Raw genomic sequence first — 19491 nt, forward strand, 5'->3', positions numbered from 1 at the left:
CTGTAAATAATAACTGCGTCTGTAAATAATAACTGCGTCTGTAAATAATAACTGCGTCTGTAAATAATAACTGCGTCTGTAAATAATAATTGCGCCTGTAAATAATGACTACACCTGTAAATAATAACTGCACCTGTATATAATAACTGCACCTGTATATAATAACTGCGCCTGTAAACAAAGAACAATAACTGCGCCCCATAACAATAACTACACGTCGTCTCAAACAGGTATTTTGAGCCACGCTGTCATGCGTCTGTCAGCAAATCAGCGCCCAGTTCACAAAAGAAAGCAAGCCAATAGTACACGTGGAAACATTACCCGCTATCGTAGCACATCTCATCTCGGGTAGCTTTGAGAATCCAGGGCTACCTTCCAAAAACATCTACGTTCCACGTAAACGCGCTCAAAGAAATGAGTGGGTCTAGGACCATATATTGATGCAATTTCGGTCCTTGTAGGTATCATGCTGAAAACGTTAGTTACTTCAACATAGCATATCGATCAGTGCTACGGGCAGCAAATGTTACTATTTGACCCATACACTATTTTGAGTGCGGTAAAAATCTGTCAATCCAAGTTGTAAGATAGATCAATGGTCAAGTAATTTAAAAAATTAGGTTGAAGGGCGGATAAATAAAGTATTAAAAGCAGTGATTATCGCGGGGAAAGTGCAATTGGTGATGCAAAACCGTAAACCTAACTTTGCTTGACGTCCTTCTTTCAAGCAGGCAATAGCGCAATACAAATCTTCAAGCAAGTTTAATTCTGATAACTGTGCTGTTACGAACTGCCATCGCACTTTCTACCTGTGCTGATCCTACAGGAAAAGATATCCGTACTAGAAATAAACGTCTGAAGAGAAAATACGAAAGATCTTAGACTAAGACAAGTAGTAAATAGAATGACAATGCAAGAGGACTTAGTCTAGTGTCACAGAAAAAAAAGATAACTGTACGAGAACTTAGTGCCACATAAAGTGAAATGAAATTATCGCGTGCAAGAGCTTATTGTCGCAGGAAAGTGTAAGATAGCTGCACAAATGTAGTACTACAGAAAAATGTACGATAGGTGGATTTAGAAGAAGTTAGTGCCACGTATATTGATAAAGAGCAAGACAAAGTGCAAGACGAAGGCGTATCACAAAAAGGGTGAGGTAACTGCAACTGGAGCTTTGTCCACACCGCCACTGCTTCTTAGTTTGTCCTGACATTATATGCACGATACCGGTACACTAAAATTGTCAACATTCATGTCGCAATTTTTCCAAGCCCACTTTTATCTAGTAGAAAACACAAATATTTGTACCTGGTATTCTGGAGATGGTTCTGATCTCAAATGAACTTGATGATCCGGTCTTGACGCAGGAATCGAAAGTTGGGTGAGCGGGTCACGATTGCGTACGACACACCCTACACATTCGACTGCAGATTGCACACTAATCAGCTGCGACTGCTCACTGCTCGGCAGCACAGCACGCGAAAGTCAGCGATCGACATTGTCAACTCTCACATATGGACGTCACAAAGTAATTTCCTATAAAGTTTCGTCTTATTAAATTTTACAAAATTTCACAGATTAAAGTTATGTCTAGTTAAAGGAGTTCGATACCGCTTAACTTGAATGTAATTATGAAAAATAGTATAATTTAGATTAAATTGCTTTATCGACGGTATATATATCTTCATCTATTATTGAAATATTAAATGTTTTAACACGTTAACAAAATTTTTCTTATCGTTGATATCAAATGTCGACAGTAATTCTACTTTATTCTAAAAAAATTAATTTTGCTTCACTTTCAGTAATCGCGGAAGTCGGAGTATAGAACGTTTGAAATTCTGTGCGAGGTTTGAACGCAGAAATGAGAAATGCAGGTTACTGCAGTCTGCAGCTAAGTGGAGTCTCATTTCTGCCGTTGCCGAAAGAAGACTTAGGTATAATGATACTATATCACTACCTTCACACTTGGGAAAAGTTATTCAGAAAGTGTTGTTTCTTCCGACCGATTGAAATGAAATTCTAAGTCGACTGGTCTCATTACTCTCATAAACCAAACCATAAACATTTAACCCTGGCCCCTGCATAGCTAGGTAGCCTATGACTTGAAAATTGAACTTGAAGGAGAATCTAAAAAACTCTCTGCTTTGCCACTTCTATGTTAAATAAATGGAATAAATTGATTGCTTGATTCCAAATGAAAGTGAAAAAGCTAGGAAGTAGGAATTTTTTCCTTAATTCAATTAGTTTATCCAAATATGGACCAATTGAATATTTTTGGACATTTTTTTAACCATCATTTCTAGTTTTCCCATAGGGCGTAGGCCAATTTGAAAGATTTTAGCGGAGCGCCAGTAGAGAGCTCATGTTGTAGGCTAGCCCTAGTCTGGATTCTGGAAAAATCCTATTTTTGTCTGAAATATCGCGGCTCTAATATCATATAATTTCAGTAGGTATGAAATCTCGCGGAAAATGGAATCACGGCTGGCAAATCCATAAAACCACAGCTCGAAAAATTCAGTCGCGGCTCGCCAAGTAGATATATTCCATACTAGGGCTAGCCCAGGCCCTTGACTGTGCAGTGTGCAGTCTGCAGAGAGTGGATGAATATTGCAAGATCTTTGGCGACGCTTCAGTAGCAAACTTTACGCCTTCAGAAGATCTTGCTGAAACATTTAGATTGAAATTCTTGCATTTAATATATCATGATGTGTTATGTTATGTTGTTACAATGTGTTCTTTCATGTTATGTTGTGTTATAACATTAACATGTGATGTTGCGTTTTATTACAGTGTAATGAAGTGTTGCTGCAAATTTCCCACTACTGTCTGTCAGACTACGAAGTTTAAGTAGGACCGACTCTGACGTCGGTGTTAAGTTCAGTATAGCCTGTCTCTTATACACATCTTGAGCACCACACTTGGTNCCATACATGCCCGACACATCTGCCAAGATTCTGCAGATAATGAACCTTCCTGATGCCACACATTGGCGCCTGCCCAACGCGCTACCTCACGCTGTGCCTTCTGGCTGCAAAGTCACAAAACCTGAGCCTCTCATCAAGAAGATAACCGATGAAGAACTGCAGCAGTGGCAGCTTCAATTCAAGGGCACAGATGACAGCGCGGCTAAATGTCAAGTCAAGAAGAATTCAGCCGTTGTTCTTCCAGCTATAGTTAATGTTGATATCGAAAGCCTCAAAAAGATGATTGATGAACAGGTAGGGTGTGTTTACAAAGGTGAATATGTAAAGAGGTATTTCTGTGTCACTAAATTTTCCTACACGGTTGCTTCTTAAAATATAATCGAATAAGCTCTGACGATAATGTTCATTCTGTTATCAAAATTGAAGCACATTTTTTTGAAACGATGCGCAATTTTACAGCTGACTTGTTTTTATGAACAATATTTTATGATTGCTGTCAAAAACTTTTAAATTTAATTTACAATAATTTTGAACTACTACTTTTCAACTATAAATGTTCTGGAACAGGGAGACAAAGTTCGAGCTTTGAAAGCCGGAGGAGCGTCCAAGGCAGACATATCAGCAGACGTTGCTACGCTGCTGCAGCTGAAGAACCAGCTTGCGCAAGCCCAGGGCGCCCCTGCCGTCCCTCCTGCTAAAGACAAGAAGCAGAAGAAGGCTCGTAAGTTTCACATTTATACAGACTTTCACGATAGAGATCGGAAAGGGAAGAATTTATACAGACTTCCGCAAAAGAAATCGGAAAGGGGAGAATTTATACAGACCTGTGTAAAAGCTGTCTCTTATACACATCTAGATGTGTATAAGAGACAGGTTATGATATGTTGTGTTATAACTTTTGTTGTAATGTTTTGTTTTATAATGCATGTCATGTTATGTTGCATTAAATGTGTTGTGTAATTAAGTTGTGTTACAAAGTGTTGTGTTGTTATGAAGTGTTATGAGTTGTGTTATGTTGTGTTATGCCACATTGATCATAAAGTGTGTTCATCATCATGCATCTGTCACATCGATTGTAAAGCAAATGCGTCGGTCATCAGGCATCGGCCAAATCGATCGTATGTAAAGTGTGTGAATAAGTATATATCATCAGGCATTCGCAAAGCGCAATCGTTGGAATCGATTATTGGTTTTCGGCCACCTCAATCGTAAAATGTGTGCATCTGTGTCGATCGTCAGGCATCGACTACATTTGTCGTAAAGTGGGTGTGTAAGTGTTGATCAGGCATTGGCTGCTTCGATTGCAAAGCGCAATCATCAGAATCAATCATTGGGCATCAGTCACATCAATCATAAAATGCGTACATCCGTGTCAATCAGGCATTGGCTACATTGATCGTAAAGTTCTTGCATAAGTGTTTATCATCAGGCATTGGCCACATTTATCATAAAGCACAGGCATCTGTGTTGATCATTGAGCAACAGCCGCATCTACCGCGCAAGTGCATGTGTCATTGTCATTAATATTTACTCCATTAGTTATTATAATTACAGCCAGCTCAGAAATAGAGCTAGTACCAATTAAGTAGCAGTAGTAGTAGTAGCCTAGCCCCCAGGCTGACTAGAACTTTACTAAGTAAGTAAACTAGAGCAGGTACAAGGTAGGCGCAAGTAAACAATTCATGGCTCAAACCTCAAAGTCTGAAGATGAAGAGCACTTGGTTCATAGTGCATAACTGTTTGCAATACACAAGGCCATGCAACTGGCCACTGAGGATGAATCTCTGAAAAGAGAGCTTGTCTTAATTCTGACAGATTCAAGGTTTACTTTGTAGCTTTAATCCCACTCTTCTGGGCGCTCATACCACAAAATTGTCTGTGAAATACGGTACAGAAGTTGATGCTGGTCAAGTGACTTGACAGGGTGAATATTGCTTTGCTGGATCAGAGGCCACATTGGTATCCGTGAAAATAAGGTGGCAGACAGCGTAGCAAATCCGGTCCCGGTACATTCCAACACTCGCTCAGCAAGACCTCAGCTGTTTTTCAAGGAGTGTATCTGCTCTTTAAAGACTCTCATGCTTCAAGATAGACACACCAATGGTCAGCTGATGTGCTAGAAATGGGCAAGGGGACATTCTGATGAAATTTGGGTTCCAGATATCCTATGTGGGCTATTGATTGCTGCCACGCTCAGTTGAGTGTGCTGTGGCACGCCTGTGCCTGGGGCACACTGGTGTCAATGCTCATTTGGCCAGATTCAACTCGGCCGATTCAAGTGTACTGTATGTGTCCAGAATGCAATCTGGAGGGCTCATCTTGTTTTTTTTTTTTCTCGGCTCATCTTATTTTTTTTTCATCTTGTTTTTTTTTCTCGTCTCTCCACCCTCCAGCCTCCATCCACGTGACACGACCTACCACTTGCATCTCAGAATATCAATGCTCTTGCTATCCACAACCCAAGCTGAAAATTTCACTTCCCTGCCAGATGTACTAATTTTTGTACTTGTGTACTTAAGACAGAATTGGCCTATAGCATACAACAGATTTGGGAGGAATATCTACCAGTATATCTTACCATGGAATTGATTAATTTTCCTGAAATTCAATTTAGAAAATTTTAGTACATTCTGCTTCTGGTATAATTAGTACATACAGCTTACTGCCTTTACTGTGTAATACTTGATGTTGATGGCTTGATGCGGTGGACATTTGATTGACAACCATTTATGAAGATGTTGCTTGGTCACAGTGGCCATGAAGTATATGGGTTATCCCGTTGATTGTTACTCCTTGCTTCCTGCTTCAAGCTTTGTATGATTTTGTTTTCCAGATTGTATAACAAAGTTAAATAATATTGAAATTTAAACTAATATACAAGTCATTCCATGAAATTAGTGTCAATTTTTTTACTTGAAAAGCATGCAAAAAAGGGTTGTACCAAGAAATTAATAAGTTTAATGTCCCATTTCTTCCAATAAGGTGCACAACTTCTGGCAAATTGCAATTAATTATGATCAGGCTTGTGATTGTAATTATGATTGATTGCATTGTGTTTGTGAAAGGGAGATAGATATCAAATGCTAAAGAAGATTGATTACAATCCAAATGGCAACAAAGTAAAAAAAAAAATTGTGTCTTAGGTACCTAGGCTTGGAATTCTTATTGAAACAATTATCAATACCTATTCTTTCTTTAATTTTGTATTATTCTTTTTTTGATATTTGTGCCTCATAATAATTTAATATAATTAGGCATCACTTCTAGTGAGTAAAATAATTAGGCCTCATCATTATGCATTAATATCTTATTAATCATATTAAATTATTATTTTTATTCATTATATTTATTATTATCAAGATAAGGCACTAAAAATTCTTGGCTCTTATTTTCAACAGATGCAAGCAATTAAAATAGCTCAATGCATTTACTTACTCAAGGCCAGAAATGGGCCCTGCATTGGCACTAAATTCCTATTCCCTCAACATAATATAGACCACCTCAAAAAATCCATCATTTGGATACACAAAATCAGGCTTTTTTCTTCTGTAATCCATCTAAGTAATAAGTGCAAGCCGGGATTTCACTTGGATGCAAAATCAATTTCCACTTCTCGAGTATCAGCCAAGGATGATGAGCCTGCATCACCATTAACACATCACACTGAAGGAACATCACATCAGAAGGAACCAAAGATGGTGAAGGTGCTCAATGTTGCCGAGAAAAATGACGCCGCCAAGAACTTGGCCAACATCCTATCCCGGGGTGGTGCTACGCGTGTGAGTTTATTGTGCTTTACAATATTTTCTTGATTATAGTAAAAGTTATAAATGTTTATTGTGCTTTACAATATTTACTTGATTATAGTAAAAGTTATAAATGTTTATTGTGCTTTACAATATTTTCTTGATTATAGTAAAAGTTATAAATGTTTATGGCATAAATTTGAACCATGATTTAATTTCAATATGAACTATTAAAATATAAATTGAATTGATACGGAATTGAAGTGGCTTTATTTCTATACTCATAAAAAAATTTTATTNTCTGAGCCTAGACCCTCTCTATGCCCAGACCCTCTCTGAGCCTAGACCCTTTCTGAGCCTAGACCCTCTCTGAGCTTAGACCCTTTCTGAGCCTAGACCCTCTCTGAGCCTAGACCCTTTCTGAGCCTAGACCCTCTGAGCCTAGACCCTCTCTGAGCCTAGACCCTTTCTGAGCCCAGACCCTCTGAGCCTAGACCCTCTCTGAGCCCAGACCCTCTCTGAGCCCAGACCCTCTCTGAGCCTAGACCCTCTCTGAGCCTATACCCTCTCTGAGCCTAGATCCTCTCTGAGCCCAGACCCTCTTTAAGCCCAGACCCTCTCTGAGCCCAGACCCTCTCTGAGCCCAGCCCCTCTCTAAGCCTATACCCTCTCTAAGCCCCCCTCCCCCACAGAGGACCCTGGAGCGGGAGGTGCGGGGGGCGAGCAAGCTGGTGGTGTGGACGGACTGCGACAGAGAGGGCGAGAACATTGGCTTCGAGATCATCTCTGTGTGCCGTGCAGTCAAGCCTAACATAACTGTGCTCAGGTTAGTTATTAGTTACTTGTTACTTGTAGTTACTTGTGTTACATGTGGTTACTTGTGTTACATGTAGTTACTTGTTACTTGTGTTAGATGTACTTACTTCTTACACAGTTTATAGTACCGGTATTTCCTACAGTTATGTACTAGAAACAGTACTAATACAGCTGGCACCCCTGTAACCCACTCACCCCCTCCCCAGTGCCCTCTCAACATACCCATAAAGGCCCTTTTCTACTATCTATGACTGACTGCGAGACTGACGCCTGAAAAACTGGCTTTTTCAGTCCAGACTGAGGCAGTCTGGCCCATCAAGACTGGCGCAACGGGGATTCAATCCCTGTTCAATCCTTGACTATGAGCGAGTCGCTGATTGCGGGAGTGTCGCTGTGACTTCCGTCCCAGCAGGTTGTGTTTTGCTGTCGCTCCAATATAGGCTCTGAAATGTCGCGTGCGGCGGAGCAGCAGCCCAGATGGAACTCAGTCAGGTAGCCTTGATGAAACGTAGTGGAAACCCGTAGGCCAGTTTTGAGGCCCAGCCACGAGGTTTATAGGTCTCAGGCCAGTCTCAAACCTTCCGAATCTGTCCCATAGTGGAAAAGGGCCTTAAGGCCTCCTCCCAATGCCCCCACAACACCCTCATAACAACAATTCCCTCCTCCCTGCCGATGTTTTACCCCCCTCCCCTCATGCCGATGTCCTACCCTCCCCGTCCTGATGCCCCCTCAGGGCGCGGTTCTCGGAGATGACGCCCGGCGCTGTGACGCGCGCCATTGCGACGCTGGGGGCGCCTGATGAACTGCAGAGCAAAGCCGTGGACGTGCGTAGCGAGCTGGACCTCAGGATAGGTGGGTCATGGTGTGCATAGGTGGGTTATGATGTGCATAGGTGGGTCATGATGTACATAGGTGGGTCATGATGCACATAGGTGGGTTATGATGCACATAGGTGGGTTATGATGCGCATAGGTGGGTCATGGTGTGCATAGGTGGGTTATGATGTGCATAGGTGGGTCATGATGTGCATAGGTGGGTCATGATGCACATAGGTGGGTTATGATGCACATAGGTGGGTTATGATGCGCATAGGTGGGTCATGATGTGCATAGGTGGGTCATGATGCACATAGGTGGGTTATGATGCACATAGGTGGGTTATGATGCACATAGGTGGGTTATGATGCGCATAGGTGGGTCATGATGTGCATAGGTGGGTCATGATGTGCATAGGTGGGTCATGATGTACATAGGTGGGTTATGATGCACATAGGTGAGTTATGATGCACATAGGTGGGTTATGATGCGCATAGGTGGGTCATGATGCGCATAGGTGGGTCATGCTCTCCATAGGTGGGTCGTGCTCTCCATAGGTGGGTCATGCTCTCCATTGGTGGGTCATGCTCTCCATAGGTGGGTCATGCTCTCCATAGGTGGGTCATGCTCTCTATAGGTTGGTCATGCTCTCCTTAGGTGGGTCATGCTCCCCAGGGGTGTTCCCCCCAGTACCTTATCTCCCCACATGTCTTCCCCAGGGGCGGCGTTCACGAGGTTCCAGACGCTGCGTCTGCAGAAGGTGTTCCCCGCGTCCCTAGTGGACACCCTCATCAGCTATGGGTCGTGTCAGTTCCCCACGCTGGGCTTTGTGGTGCAGCGATACAAGGCTATCCAGGACTTCATCCCTGAGCCCTTCTGGAGGATCAAAGGTACAGTCGGGGCAGTTTGCTGGCCCTCTGGAGGATCAAAGGTACAGTCGGGGCTGTTCGCTGGCCCCCTGGAGGATCAAAGGTACAGTTGGGGCTGTTTGCTGGCCCCCTGGAGGATCAAAGGTACAGTCGGGGCAGTTCGCTGCCCCCTGGAGGATCTAAGGTACAGTTGGGGCTCTTCGCTGCCCTCACAACCAGCCATTACCATTTGACCCATTATTGGAGGTGTTGGCAGCACCCTAATTTGGTCTGTTAACTCATTGACTCCGATTACTTCATCTTGTACAATTATTTCATTTTTTATACTATTATGAATTTTATTATGTAGCACTATGTCCAGGAGAAATACATTTCGTGGTAGCCATACTGGAGTCATCGTGTTGAGGTTTAAGTGTACTAAACGCTCGATCGCGTTTTGCGCTACTACCTTGAATCTGTACTGACCATAAAATTATTTTATTATATATTATACTATTGTTTGTTATTATTGTTAGCGCAAAGCATGGTCGTACGCTACATAGTCTACTATGTTCGTTTATTCATCTTACCCAAATCAGCTGATGTTGTGGAATTCATGTTGCCTTACCCTGGTTATTGTGGTACTCATGTCACGCCCCTGGCAGGTACTCATGTCACGCCCCTGGCAGGTACTCATGTCACGCCCCTGGCAGGTNGAACACTGTCGTGAGTGTTCCTGAACACTGTCGTGAGTGTTCCTGAACACTGTCGTGAGTGTTCCTGAACACTGTCGTGAGTGTTCCTGAACACTGTCGTGAGTGTTCCTGAACACTGTCGTGAGTGTTCCTGAACACTGTCGTGAGTGTTCCTGAACACTGTCGTGAGTGTTCCTGAACACTGTCGTGAGTGTTCCTGAACACTGTCGTGAGTGTTCCTGAACACTGTCGTGAGTGTTCCTGAACACTGTCGTGAGTGTTCCTGAACACTGTCGTGAGTGTTCCTGAACACTGTCGTGAGTGTTCCTGAACACTGTCGTGAGTGTTCCTGAACACTGTCGTGAGTGTTCCTGAACACTGTCGTGAGTGTTCCTGAACACTGTCGTGAGTGTTCCTGAACACTGTCGTGAGTGTTCCTGAACACTGTCGTGAGTGTTCCTGAACACTGTCGTGAGTGTTCCTGAACACTGTCGTGAGTGTTCCTGAACACTGTCGTGAGTGTTCCTGAACACTGTCGTGAGTGTTCCTGAACACTGTCGTGAGTGTTCCTGAACACTGTCGTGAGTGTTCCTGAACACTGTCGTGAGTGTTCCTGAACACTGTCGTGAGTGTTCCTGAACACTGTCGTGAGTGTTCCTGAACACTGTCGTGAGTGTTCCTGAACACTGTCGTGAGTGTTCCTGAACACTGTCGTGAGTGTTCCTGAACACTGTCGTGAGTGTTCCTGAACACTGTCGTGAGTGTTCCTGGACACTGTCGTGAGTGTTCCTGGACACTGTCGTGAGTGACTCGCAATGCGCAACTTACGCAACGACTTTCTCCAAGTAGCGATGTACTTTTTTTTGCCCCATGTGGGTTATCCAGATTCAATTTAAAGCGGCAAAAAGTTAAACGAGGTACCCGTGCCACGTGTAATTGGTGTGTCAAGTTAATAGGACTCATTTATATTAGTGAGTGTGCGTGCAGTTGGTGTGTCAAGTAAATATGACCCATTTATATTAGTGAGTGTGCGTGCAGTTGGTGTGTCGAGTAAATATGACCCATTTATATTAGTGAGTGTGCGTGCAGGAGTTCGAGAAGCTGGCGTCGCGCAAGCTGGGGATGTCGGCGAAGGCGGCGCTGCAGGTGGCGGAACGTCTCTACACCAGCGGCCTCATCAGCTACCCCAGGACAGAGACCAACATCTTCCCCAGCTCTCTTCCCCTCGCGCCCCTCGTACAGCTGCAGACCGACCATCCCCAGTGGGGAGGTAAGGCCCCAACATCTTCCCCAGTTCTCTTCCCCTCGCGCCCCTCGTCCAGCTGCAGACCGACCATCCCCAGTGGGGAGGTAAGGCCCCAACATCTTCCCCTCCTCCCTCCCCCTCGCGCCCCTCGTCCTGCTGCAGACCGACCACCCCCAGTGGAGAGGTAAGGCTATCCTCTAGCACAGGGGCCGTATTATCAAAAATTCGTAAGTACGCAAAATCGACTTACGAGTGGCGTAAGTGCTGACTTGATGACGTAACTCTAGAGGAGGTATTATCAAAACATTTGCGCGGGAAGATAAGTAACGTAACTGTACGCCCGCTCGGAGATGTCGTAAGTGAAGTTCCCCAAAAGTTTAGAGTGTCTGCTGAAGCGATAGGAAACTATTGATTTACTAGCAAGTTGCAACACCTTGACTTATAGAATTTTGTCAATAATCCGACACCGCAGATTATACACGCTTAGAATGATGGCTCTACTTGTGATGGCTCCACTACTTGATCGTGCAACATTTGCACGATCAAAATATGTGATCGTGCTAAACAGTGCTATTGGAAAAAAATTCAATTCATGTTTTCAAAAAATTTTTCATTAATTTTCAAAAATTCAATTCATTCATTCTTTCTAGTCGGTACTTTATATCTCTGCCGACCGTAATTTTTAGCTCCGTACACAGATTTCTTCTTCAACTCACGCTGTTTATTAAAAACAGTTCACAACTATTAAGGAACGGCTTTTTCTGGGCCAACAAGGAGCAATACCAACAGACAGCATTCGATAGTCGATACTATCAAAGGCATCGATTCCCGCCATCGAAGTTCACAGAATGTAAACAAATCCAAAGCCTCTGATTGGTCAGTTGGCCAGATGGTTTTGATAGTACGCTTTTAGCCAAGTCTTACGTACGAATGCTGTCTCTTANAGGTGACTGATAAGCCCATGCCTCACTATCAGGTGACTGATAAGCCCATGCCTCACTATCAGGTGACTGATAAGCCCATGCCTCACTATCAGGTGACTGATAAGCACATGACTCACTATCAGGTGACTGATAAGCCCATGCCTCACTATCAGGTGACCGATAAGCCCATGCCTCACTATCAGGTGACTGATAAGCCCTTGCCTCACTATCAGGTGACCGATAAGCCCATGCCTCACTATCAGGTGACTGATAAGCCCATGCCTTCCACTCGGAACCTCCTACTTTCCACACTACCATTGTCAATGCCGAGGCAGTGTAAACGCCACTTTGGCTTGGGTAAAAAACGTGCAGCGTTTGTAGCTGGTGAAATTTACTTAAATCCGTGGATCTGCCCAGAGAGCAGGAAAACAAAATACAAAGACGAAAACAATGGACTGGCTCAATGAAAATTTTGACAAATTAATTACTAATCAAGAAAAAAGCAAATTGAAACGTACATGAATATACTGAACAGTAGGTACATGATTCAAAAGGCTTAGCAACTAAACTTAAGTTACATTGGTTTTCAAGGGCTGTTTAACGGAACAAAATTGCGAGACTACCGACACGACGATAGTTCATCTGTCTAAGGCGGCTGCTAGGTGAATGAATTCCTAAAATGCGATAGGCCTAGACGCCGCTAATCCGCCGAGTCAATGGTTCTCGGCACAACCATTGCTGTTTATTTTTTCGTGTTATCCTTATCTAGGTGGCTGCCATATTGGTGTCTCCTTCTTCTTTTGCGTAAACAAAGTAAATTGATTATGTATTAATTCCGATATAAATATATGTTTAAATAAATGAATTATATATATTTAATAAATATATAATGAAAATAACTAGAAAAATAAATGTTACATAAACAGACATGCTCACATTGTCACAGTTTTGTGGCAAAATCCGTTTCACTAAATAGTTTGAGAAGTATAATATTTATCCAACTGTTAGTTTGTAGCAACTAACATATCTTTATTCATTCAGACGGGCATGCAGTTCCCCATGGAGCTGGTGAAGGTGGCCTCGGAGACGACGCCTCCAGCGCTACTGACGGAGGCAGATCTCATCGCCCTCATGGAGAAGCATGGCATTGGTGAGGCAGGAGTGGGGAATGAGGCCCCGGAGGGTCCTCATCAGTTTGGGGCTCCTGTTCCCAAGAAGTTGTTGTCCCCGCCTATGGGGGCCCAGGGTGCATGTGACGAAGGCTGTACAGTGAAGCTTGCACTGTAAAGTTGAAACTTAGTTGAATGTATTGTAAAGTTGGCTCAATAAAGTCTGTACAGTAAATGCTGAAATGTAAAGTTCACACTGTAAACGCTGTACTGTACGCAGGCACTGTAATGCTGTACTGTACACAGGCACTGTAAGCACTACTGTACACAGGCACTAATTGCTGTACTGTACGCAGGCACTGTAACCACTACTGTACACAGGCACTAATTGCTGTACTGTACGCAGGCACTAATATCATGAGTATAGTACCTTAAGAGATACGCTCGGGAGAATTCTTAGTGCCGTCCCATTACCCATCTTCCCCATCCCTGTTATTGTGCCCCTTTGCCCAACACGCGCCACACTTGCCATGAGGTCCCCGTGACTTGTCTTGACCTCCCCCGTGACTTTTCCAGACCCTTTCCCTGACTTTCACTAACCCTACCCCGTGGACTTGCTGTGTCCCTTCCATAACTTGTACTGACCTCCCGTGACTTTCCCTGACCTCCTCCCCGTGACTAATACCAACGCTCCCGTGACTTAGGTAGACTAAGGCACCTTGGTCCCGGCAGGCGGACGGTGCAGAAGGAGGGGCCCAACAAGGGGCGGCAGTTCCTGGTGTGCAGCAAAGGGCGGGACGAGCAGTGCAACTTCTTCCAGTGGGCCGACGAGCCCACCACAGGTGGGTCAACTGGACACACTGAGCTCAGTGGCAGGTGTTGCTGACCCACTGAGCTCAGTGGCAGGTGTTGCTGACCCACTGAGCTNGTACACAGGCACTAATTGCTGTACTGTACGCAGGCACTGTAACCACTACTGTACACAGGCACTAATTGCTGTACTGTACGCAGGCACTGTAACCACTACTGTACACAGGCACTAATTGCTGTACTGTACGCAGGCACTGTAACCACTACTGTACACAGGCACTAATTGCTGTACTGTACGCAGGCACTGTAAACTCTACTGTACGCAGGCACTGTAAACTCTACTGTACACAGGCACTGTAACCACTGCTGTACACAGGCACTAATTGCTGTACTGTACACAGGCACTGTAACCACTACTGTACACAGGCACTAATTGCTGTACTGTACACAGGCACTGTAATCACTACTGTACGCAGGCACAGACGCGACGCACGCAGAGCACATCGAGACGATCAAGGCGCGGTCGTACGTGGGGCTGCAAGATGCCCGCTTCGTGCCCGGCACGCTGGGCATGGGGCTTGTCAACGGCTACGATGATATGGGCTTCCAGATGTCCCAGCCCCACCTCAGGGCGGGGCTTGAAGAGGATCTTAAGGCGTCAGTAGGGGGACCTTCTATTTATACATTCTTCTTAAAAATATTATATTTTTTTTCTAAAAAGTTTATGATAATATCTCGCATGGACATGAGGCTGTTTGTTATTGAAAGAGTGTTGGTTAAAGAAACTTGTAGATTCGAAGTATATCATTAAAATATTACATTATTGTCGCAGGAAAAAAGTTACCTTTATAGGAAAAATATTTGTAATTGTTAATAATTACTGATGAAAATTCAGGATCTGCGAGGGGCGGCGGGACGCGGATGCCGTCCTGAGGGAGCAGGTGCAGCGCTACAAGGAGGTCTTCCAGGCCGCCTCCCAGCAGGTGGCCTCCCCATCCTGGCTCTTGGCCTTATGGCCTCTGGCTCATTGGCAGAGACTTTGATATACTGGCCCTTTTTAATCTGGCATCTGGTCCTCCAACCTCTCATTCTGTGGCAAATGAACTTCCTTTACCCTCACCTCTATTCCTCTTTGGTTCTCTAGCCCTCTTGCCTGCGGCCCTATGGCCTGCGGCCTCTTGCCTGCCGGCCTCTTGCCTGCCGGCCTCTTGCCTGCCGGCCTCTTGCCTGCGGCCTCTTGCCTGCCTGCCGGCCTCTTGCCTGCGGCCTTCTCACCTCTGTCCTTCCAACTTCCGTTCTCTGTCCCAGCGGCCACTTGCCCTCTCGTCTTGATACCTTGTAAACTTATTTATTATATAACTGATGGAAATGAAATATTAAAATTAGTGATTGCGTAGATACCTTAATTTATATATTATGCAATGGGAATGAATATATTAAAGAAGCATATAATATCATTGAAATGACTAACCGCTGCCGCCCACAGGCTGAGAAGCTGGACAGCGCCCTAGCCGCCCTCCTGCAGGAGCAGCCATCTGAACCTCCTCCTCCCCAGGCGGTTCTTCCCAGGGTGAGTGTGACTTTCCCATGGATAGAGTAGAGACCCCAGCTCTGTGGGAGCGCAGTGTAGGGCACTCCATTGCTGTGGGAGCGCAGTGTAGGGTCCCCCATTGCTGAGGAGGGCACAAACTCAGTACCCTTTTTTCTGAGGGTCACAAAGTAAGAACCTTCCTGTTGTAAGTTTTTTGGACTTTTTTTTTACAAGAAGATGGAAGAAATGTCGAGTTTTGGCAGTGAAATAACCAATTACCCAGCTCCCCCCACTGAACACAATCCCCCTGCAGGTGTGCTCGTGCCCCTCGTGCGGGTCCGACGTGGTGCTGAAGCAGAAGGCGCCGTCCTCGTGGTTCCTGTCGTGCCAGGGCTTCCCTGAGTGTCGTGTGTGTCTGTGGCTTCCTGGTGATGTCCTCAGCGTTGAGGTCCTGCCTGACACGTGCCCTACGGTGAGACACGTGCCCTACGGTGAGACACGTGCCCTACGGTGAGACACACCCCCCTAGCGTCTCATTAGCCCCACTATATTGTATTATATTATATTATCTAATATTATATTATATTAGCATATTATGTTATATTATATTAACTCGGTGCTCCGTTGCAGTGCGTCGGGGCCCCATCGCTGGTGCGCCTGGGGCTGCGCCCCCGCGCGTACGCCCCCCTGCTGGGGGACTCAGCCACCACCTGCGTCATGGGCTGCGACCCCACCGTCCTCGACGTCCTGGGGGTGCGCTCCCTGGGGGCTATTCGGGGGGGAACTGCCCCCCCAAGGGGAGAGGATGCCTCAAGAGGGAGGGTGGCCCCGAGGGGAGTGGCTGCTCCACGAGGGAGAGCTGTGGGGGCAGCGGCAATTGCGGGAGCCCCACGGGGGGCAGCTGTCCCCAGGGTCGGGGCTGTGCAAAGAGGAGCTCAGCGGGGCGCTGCTGGGGCTCAGCGGGGGGCGGCTACTACTCAGCGGGGGGCGGCATCCACTCAGCGGGGGGCGGCATCCACTCAGCGGGGGACGGCATCCACTCAGCGGGGGGCGGCATCCACTCAGCGGGGGGCAGGAGGTCCCCGCAGAGGGGGACCGGCCGGCGGTTAGTGTCCTTACATCCACTCAGCGGGGGGCAGGAGGTCCCCGCAGAGGGGGACCGGCCGGCGGTTAGTGTCCTTACAAAAAATCTTCAATTTTGGTTAAAGAAACAAATATCTTATTATTAATACGAGCTTGCTTAGTTTCTATATTATAATTCAATACAAATAAAAATAATATAATTCAAGAAAGTGACCAACTTCTTACGTAACAAATTTATTATTGCAATTTTTGAGTTGATCTAAATTTTTGAGCAAGTTTTTTTTTTCGTCAGATTATTCAGAAATGAACATGTGTTAATTGGCCACTTCATGGCTGCCCTGTATAAACTGTATATTTAGCTTTATCTTCAATTTAATGTGTTTAATAATGATATAATTTTCATATTGTAGTATTGTAACTGAAATAAATAATGCATTGGTTTTAAAGAAGGCATTCATATTTAATGACGTTCATACTATGCTCTTTAAGACAATAACTTCATTTTTGCTGTTATTTTTCTGTGTGTTGAGAGTTTGAAAAAGTGAGTCATAACTAAAAGCCAAGTGAGTCTTGTAACTTGTTGATACTTTGGCTGCTGGAATTTAAACATATCTCAACATACTGAACAACAAAACGCTGGGAATATGAAAACGTTAAATACTCTAAAATTATTTTTAACTTAAAAAAAGTTTTTTTTTGAAAACGTTTCTATTTTTTACAACACTTCTCTTTAACTTCACTTCTTGTTTGTCTGTCTGTCTGTCTGTCTGTCTGTCTGTCTGTCTGTCTGTCTGTCTGTCTGTCTGTCTGTNACTAAGAGTTGTTTAGATATGAAGGTTTGCAGACCAGAAGTTTTGTACTCGACACATATTTATGTATAGTACTACATAATTCTTCCCTTGATTAATACAAGGGATTAAATTTAAGAGATATTAAAATTACATTACATACGAGAAAAAAGATATCAGTGAATAAAGATGACCCAATAGTGAGCGTAATTACTACACACTTTACTCACCATTTCTTTTTTAGCATTGCTAGGTGAAGAGTTGGGAAGATTATTCTTGAGTTTATTAGCGACGTTATTGGAAGTGGCGTTACTGACGGGACAATAGCTGGTGTTCTTAGCGATGCGGTTGCGTCTGATCCACTCATCATAGCGGGAGTTCCAGCCCTGGTAGTGCACGAAGTACATGAGGTTGTCCACGCTGCTAGTGTCGAGTAACGCGTCCTTAGTCGCGCTGCCCACTGCGCCAAGGCTGCCGCAGCTGTCGCCGTTGCTGCTTAGCATGTCCTCCGTGCTGATCTCCACCACCTGCCCAGGCAGCACAGGTCACAAGTGAGCACACCGACATCACAATATATAATAAAAAATATAACCCAGTACCTGTCTCTTATACACATCTAGATGTGTATAAGAGACAGGAATGATGCTTGAATGTAATATTGTATATGATTTTAATATTTCTTTATATTATTATTAATATAATAATATTCTAATATACATTAAAAAATAATAATATAATATGTATAATATTTTAATCTTCAAATGTTGAAAGAATTTTGTATTCCTTCCTTAGGTGTCTGAAATGCACAATATTTAAAATCAGTTGCTAAAATTAGAAGTTTAATGAGATAATGAGGTTTGATTATGGTTAACGAGCCACCCGTTAACTTGAGTTAATTACTACTTAACATTCCCATGTCCTGACGCGCCAGGGGGGCAGTGGGGCCCCGGGGGGCGGTGGGGCCCCTGGGGACAGCAACCGCGTGGTGTGCGACTGCCGGGAGGACGCCGTGCTGCTCACCGTCAGGAAAACTGGGCCCAACACGGGTGAGTGGGACATGTGGGCCCAACACGGGTGAGTGGGACATGTGGGCAGGGGGGACGATGACTTCTGGGACCTGGACGAGTCTGAGCTGCAGGCGCTGGGGGAGCCGTCCCTTGTGGGGGGCGGCGCCCCTAGGGGAGGTGCAAGCAGCAACGGCTTATGGTCGTCGCAGGTGAGAATGATGCTTGAATGTAATATTGTATATGATTTTAATATTTCTTTATATTATTATTAATATAATAATATTCTAATATACATTAAAAATAATGATAATAATAATATATTATGTATAATATCGTAATCTTCAAATGTTGAAAGAATTTTGTATTCCTTCCTTAGGTGTCTGAAATGCNAGTGGGGACGTGGTAGAGGCTAAAGTGGGGACGTGGTAGAGGCTAAAGTGGGGACGTGGTAGAGGCTAAAGTGGGGACGTGGTAGAGGCTAAAGTGGGGACGTGGTAGAGGCTAAAGTGGGGACGTGGTAGAGGCTAAAGTGGGGACGTGGTAGAGGCTAAAGTGGGGACGTGGTAGAGGCTAAAGTGGGGACGTGGTAGAGGCTAAAGTGGGGACGTGGTAGAGGCTAAAGTGGGGACGTGGTAGAGGCTAAAGTGGGGACGTGGTAGAGGCTAAAGTGGGGACGTGGTAGGGGCTAAAGTGGGGACGTGGTAGAGGCTAAAGTGGGGACGTGGTAGAGGCTAAAGTGGGGACGTGGTAGGTGCTAAAGTGGGGACGTGATAGGGGCTAAAGTGGGGACGTGGTAGGGGCTAAAGTGGGGACGTGATAGGGGCTAAAGTGGGGACGTGGTAGGGGCTAAAGTGGGAAGTTGTTAGAGAGAAAAATAAAGTCTGAGAGGGATGGTGAAAGACTTCTTGAAGAAAATTTAGGATTAATAAAAAAGATAATACGAGTACGTGGAGGGGATGAAAGGTGGGGATGTTTCGTGGTGATGTGTAGGTTGTGTTTTGGTGTAAGTGATGAGCTAATAACGAATTAATAATATACAGGCATCGTATTGACTAACGCATCATTCAATACAAGATATTTTGCAAGTGTGGTATGACATGGAGATAAGATGAAGTGGTGTGATATAAAGATAAGATGGAATGGTGCG

The 19491-nt window shown here is 44.7% G+C and overlaps 3 protein-coding genes across 3 annotated transcripts in view; 2 read left to right on the forward strand and 1 right to left on the reverse strand.

Moving 5' to 3' along the window:
* LOC108664892 (ATP-citrate synthase) overlaps positions 1 to 1459 on the reverse strand; it is a gene marked incomplete in the record, with an annotated part of 32499 nt that extends 31040 nt beyond the window's left edge. Inside the window, 1 exon segment of the mRNA XM_047880311.1 lies at positions 1309 to 1459.
* Positions 1460 to 2933: 1474 nt separating this feature from the next.
* LOC108664893 lies at positions 2934 to 4201 on the forward strand. The gene is made up of 3 exons (XM_018151587.1): positions 2934 to 3221; positions 3495 to 3648; positions 4167 to 4201. The coding sequence occupies exons 1-3, from the start codon at positions 2934 to 2936 to the stop codon at positions 4199 to 4201; spliced, it is 477 nt and encodes a 158-aa protein (XP_018007076.1).
* A 2126-nt stretch (positions 4202 to 6327) lies between these two features.
* LOC108664894 (DNA topoisomerase 3-alpha) lies at positions 6328 to 18750 on the forward strand. The gene is made up of 17 exons (XM_047880312.1): positions 6328 to 6706; positions 7366 to 7499; positions 8223 to 8341; positions 9024 to 9194; positions 10610 to 10626; positions 10937 to 11197; positions 12040 to 12279; positions 13058 to 13166; positions 14412 to 14592; positions 14831 to 14918; positions 15422 to 15505; positions 15780 to 15938; positions 16097 to 16571; positions 17080 to 17090; positions 18269 to 18396; positions 18433 to 18553; positions 18721 to 18750. The coding sequence occupies exons 1-17, from the start codon at positions 6623 to 6625 to the stop codon at positions 18748 to 18750; spliced, it is 2412 nt and encodes an 803-aa protein (XP_047736268.1). The 5' UTR covers positions 6328 to 6622.
* Positions 18751 to 19491: the final 741 nt, after the last annotated feature.

The sequence above is a fragment of the Hyalella azteca genome, unplaced genomic scaffold (genome assembly GCF_000764305.2).
Source record: "Hyalella azteca isolate HAZT.00-mixed unplaced genomic scaffold, Hazt_2.0.2 contig5164, whole genome shotgun sequence".
Taxonomy (NCBI): Eukaryota; Metazoa; Arthropoda; class Malacostraca; order Amphipoda; family Hyalellidae; genus Hyalella; species Hyalella azteca.

Coding starts and splice junctions, on each gene's coding strand:
- LOC108664893 (XM_018151587.1), top strand. CDS start 2,934: ATGCCCGACACATCTGCCAAGATTCTGCAGATAATGAACCTTCCTGAT. Junction 3,222..3,494: donor AAAAGATGATTGATGAACAG/GTAGGGTGTGTT, acceptor GTTCTGGAACAG/GGAGACAAAGTTCGAGCTTT. Junction 3,649..4,166: donor CAAGAAGCAGAAGAAGGCTC/GTAAGTTTCACA, acceptor GTCGATCGTCAG/GCATCGACTACATTTGTCGT.